The sequence below is a fragment of the Arvicola amphibius genome, chromosome 3 (assembly GCF_903992535.2).
Source record: "Arvicola amphibius chromosome 3, mArvAmp1.2, whole genome shotgun sequence".
In the NCBI taxonomy this organism is placed as follows: domain Eukaryota; kingdom Metazoa; phylum Chordata; class Mammalia; order Rodentia; family Cricetidae; genus Arvicola; species Arvicola amphibius.
Window position 1 is genome coordinate 60,751,420 of NC_052049.1, and position 3,963 is coordinate 60,755,382.

The following is a 3,963-nucleotide window of genomic DNA, read 5'->3' on the forward strand; positions in this document are numbered from 1 at the left end:
GAACAGTGTCTTGCCCAAATGGTTAGTAAACTCCACAAGGAGCCTCTTTTATGCCTATCTTTCTCTTGAAGTAGATTGGTGTTTCCAGGAACATATGTGTCTCACTGTCATAAAAAGTCCTAAGTTATCAAAACGTTTTAAATTCCATAGTCTATATGTCCTATAAAGTTTTGAAGAATACCCATCTCATTGAAATATATCTCTATATATCTAGAAACCTACATAACATGACTACAAGTCTGACTATTATAAATGATTATCTATTAACCTATATTTCTTAATTATAAATGAGCTGCACAATTACAATACATTAATGAAGAGCAGATTATATATAATATACATACATTATAACAAAATTGACCTTAAATTTTTCAATAAATCAAGATTCATCCCAATGCAAAGTATTCATCTTTGTAGTATATTCCCCTTTAAATGTAAAGAAACATTCACAAACAATAAATATTTGGGTATAGTTGCTCTCCAAACTACTACCTGCTGTTGATTAGATGAAGTAAATTTTTGAGGAGTGTTCAAAGCAGCCTTTCAGGGGATCTTGGTCCATCAAACAACATTAGTATGGAATGGTTCTCATCTTCTGTGGACACAAAAGAAAAACCTCTTTTCCAAAGCAACTTATCCTTAGACTCAAATTTTGACATCAAGAAACCTTTAAAATATATATATGCTGGTTTAGCTTAGCAGCCTATGCAATGAAATGTCTCTCTGTACTTAGCTCAAAAAATTCAAGAAAAAAAAAAAAAAATATATATATATATATATATATATATATATAATTTTGACTCTCCGTGTATAGTCCATATGTGACTTATTTTTATTTTATTCCTTTAATCTATGACTGTCTGTACTATCTCTTTAAAGTTTTTACCTTTTTTATTTTAAACCATTTACTTCTTCTTATAACTATCTATATTCTTTTTCTTCTTTCTCCCAAGCATACATACATTTTTTAAACATGCTGTGTCTCATTTAGAGATATTTTTCATCTGAATTTGTCCTATTGTGTATCTGCAAATCTTTACTGTCCAGAATCACTTTTGAAAATGCTAAGTGCTTGGAGACAGTGGGGCTGATCTACTGGGAGCTAACCAAGGCCAGCAAGACTGGGACTGATGGAGCATGTGATCAAACCGGACTCTCCAAACGTGGTGGACAAGGAGGGCTGACTGAGAAGCCAAGGACAATGGCACTGGGTTTTGATCCTACTGCATGTACTGGATTTGTGGGAGCCTAGTCTGTTTGGATGCTCACCTTCCTAGATCTGGACGGAGTGGGGAGAACTTTGGACTTCCCACAGGGTAGGGAACACTGACTGCTCTTTGGACTGGAGAGGGAAGGGGAGGGGGATTAGGGAAGGGATAAGGAAATGGGAGGAGGGGAGGATGTGGAAAATTTTTAATTAAAAATAAATAAATGAATGAATAATAATTAAAAAAGAAAATGCTAAGTGCTTTTTAAATCTTATGCTGTGGTATTACTAGGGTATATATGGTACTTCCTGCTTGCTCTGCACAATCCAACATGGTGGAAGTCCGTTAGTGTCTGACACTGTCAGGTGGGATCCATCCTTATCACCTAAACTCTGATAACCACGCTGACACCAAGTAACTTGCAGTACATTATTCACAAACAAAATTTAAATTCTCAATAGCTGAACCTCCCAAAAGAGGCAAAGCCATTTGTGCTGGTGAACCAGCAAACTGCCATTTTTATAAAAATGCAATGCACACCCTCCATCACCTTACTTGCCACAAGCCCATCTAGAAAAAAAATGTGGCTACCAAGAAACTGCTAAACTCTGTTCCTTTGTGTCTAGAATTCCTTTCCAAGCCTTATTAGGTTTTAAGTGGTTTTAGTTTGAAAGGTTGCAACCAATTTGTTGGAGGGAGAGAGACTGCTTATCCCCAAAATGACCACACAGATACTATGTTAATTAAATCACTGCTTGGCCCATTAGCTATAGATTCTTGTTGGCTAACTCTTTTTTTTTTTTTTTTTTTTTTTTGAAGGGGTCAAAAAAGCCTTTTAATGAATCTATTTTACTTTTTTTTTTTTTTTTCTTTTTTTTTTGGTTTTTCGAGACAGGGTTTCTCTGTAGCTTTTTTTTTAAAGCCTGTCCTGGAACTAGCTCTTGTAGACCAGGCTGGCCTCGAACTCACAGAGATCCGCCTGCCTCTGCCTCCCGAGTGCTGGGATTAAAGGCGTGCGCCACCACCGCCCGGCTATGAATCTATTTTACAAATGCACTGGAGAGTCACACAATGCTGCCTGCATTCGATGCAATCCTGGGCCACAAGTCCGCACACTCCTTTGCAACTGGACCTGTGATAGCAGAACCTTTCATCTCGCCTTTATTGTTTACTATGAACCCTGCATTGTCTTCAAAATAGAGTAACACCCCATCTTTTCTCCGATATGACTTTCGTTGTCGGATTACAACAGCTGGGTGGACCTTTTTTCTTAGCTCCGGTTTGCCTTTCTTCACCGTGGCCATCACCGAGTCACCCACACCAGCAGCGGGAAGTCTGTTCAGTCGTCCCTTGATTCCCTTCACAGAGATGATATACAAATTTTTGGCTCCTGTATTGTCAGCACAGTTGATCACAGCTCCTACCGGAAGACCAAGGGATATCTGGAATTTCGCTCCAGAGGACCCACCACGTCCTCGCTTCGACATCTTGAAAGCCCGGAAAGAGTCCTTGGCTAACTCTTAAATATTAATTCAACACATTTCTATCAATCTGTGTATTACCATGTGGCTGTGGTTTACTGGCTAAAGTTTCATCTTCCTCTGGAGAGGCTACATGGCTTTTCTCTGACTCTGTCCTTCTTTCTCCCAGCATTCAGTCCAGTCCTCTCTGTCCTGACCTGCTCTGCTACAGACTCAAAGCATTTCTTTATTCATTAAGGGTAATCACAGCATATAGAGGGAAATCACACATCATCACAGTGACATATTTTTTTAACAAGGCTATACCCACTAAAACAAAGTCATACCTTCTGATAGTGCTATTTCCTATGAGATAATGGAGGCCAAACAATCAAAGTACCACAGGGACTTGCCTTTTAATTTTTAAACCAGAATTATCCTTAATCTGTAAATATTTGTATTTGTACCTATGCATAAGTATAGTCCTCACGCTTCATCAAGAAAAATTTCTATTGTAGCAAAAAGAGACCATTAAAGAAAACCACAACTAATCAATATGCTGGGTTGTATAGACCACTTATAATGAACACATCTACTGCATCTAGTGAAAGAAATCATCTACCTAACATTCTAGAAACATTGTGGAAGCAAGGATAAATAGAAATATTGGAGCCATGGTTCATGGAGTTTGGTATAATATATCTCTTACTAACATCAGAAATAATACCTACTAAGTTTTACCAACATGTGGGTTTAAAACAATGATGACACCAATGAATATGCCAAGATAAATAAGAAAAATCCCATGAGGCCTCAACCCTATAAAAAGAACTATAGGCAACTGGGAAAAGCTGGGAACATGACAGGTGGGCTGTAAATAGACATTTCCTGTACCAACTGCCTGTCCCCAAATACCTGGTAGACAGTTCCTAAATTACCACATAGAAGCTTAATATAAAATATAAATGCCTGGTAATAGCTCAGGCTTATTAATAAATAGCTCTAACACTTCAAGTAACCCATTTTCCTTATTTGTGCTCTACCACCTGGCATTACCTTTATTTACATGACACATTCCTCTCCTGCTCCCTCTACATCTGACTGGTGACACCTGACTCTGTCTTCTCCTCCCTTTCACCCTTAGTTTGGTCACGCTGCCTATACTTCTTACCTGGCTACTGGCCAATTAGCATTTTATTAAAACAATTCAGTGAAAATTTTTTTACAATATACAAGGTTATCCCACGCCATTTCCCCCTTTTATGTCAAATTAAAAAAGAAAGTGAAGGTTTTAA

At 37.8% G+C, this 3,963-nt stretch overlaps 1 protein-coding gene across 1 annotated transcript; it reads right to left on the reverse strand.

The window, feature by feature from the left end:
* Window positions 1-2,272: 2,272 nt before the first annotated feature.
* On the reverse strand, window positions 2,273-2,695 carry LOC119809232 (60S ribosomal protein L23-like). The gene has a single exon (XM_038322093.1). It carries the CDS (start codon window positions 2,693-2,695, stop codon window positions 2,273-2,275), a length of 423 nt encoding a protein of 140 aa, XP_038178021.1.
* Window positions 2,696-3,963: the final 1,268 nt, after the last annotated feature.

Excerpts from the sequence above, each read along its gene's own strand:
- LOC119809232 (XM_038322093.1), bottom strand. The coding sequence starts at position 2,695 with ATGTCGAAGCGAGGACGTGGTGGGTCCTCTGGAGCGAAATTCCAGATA.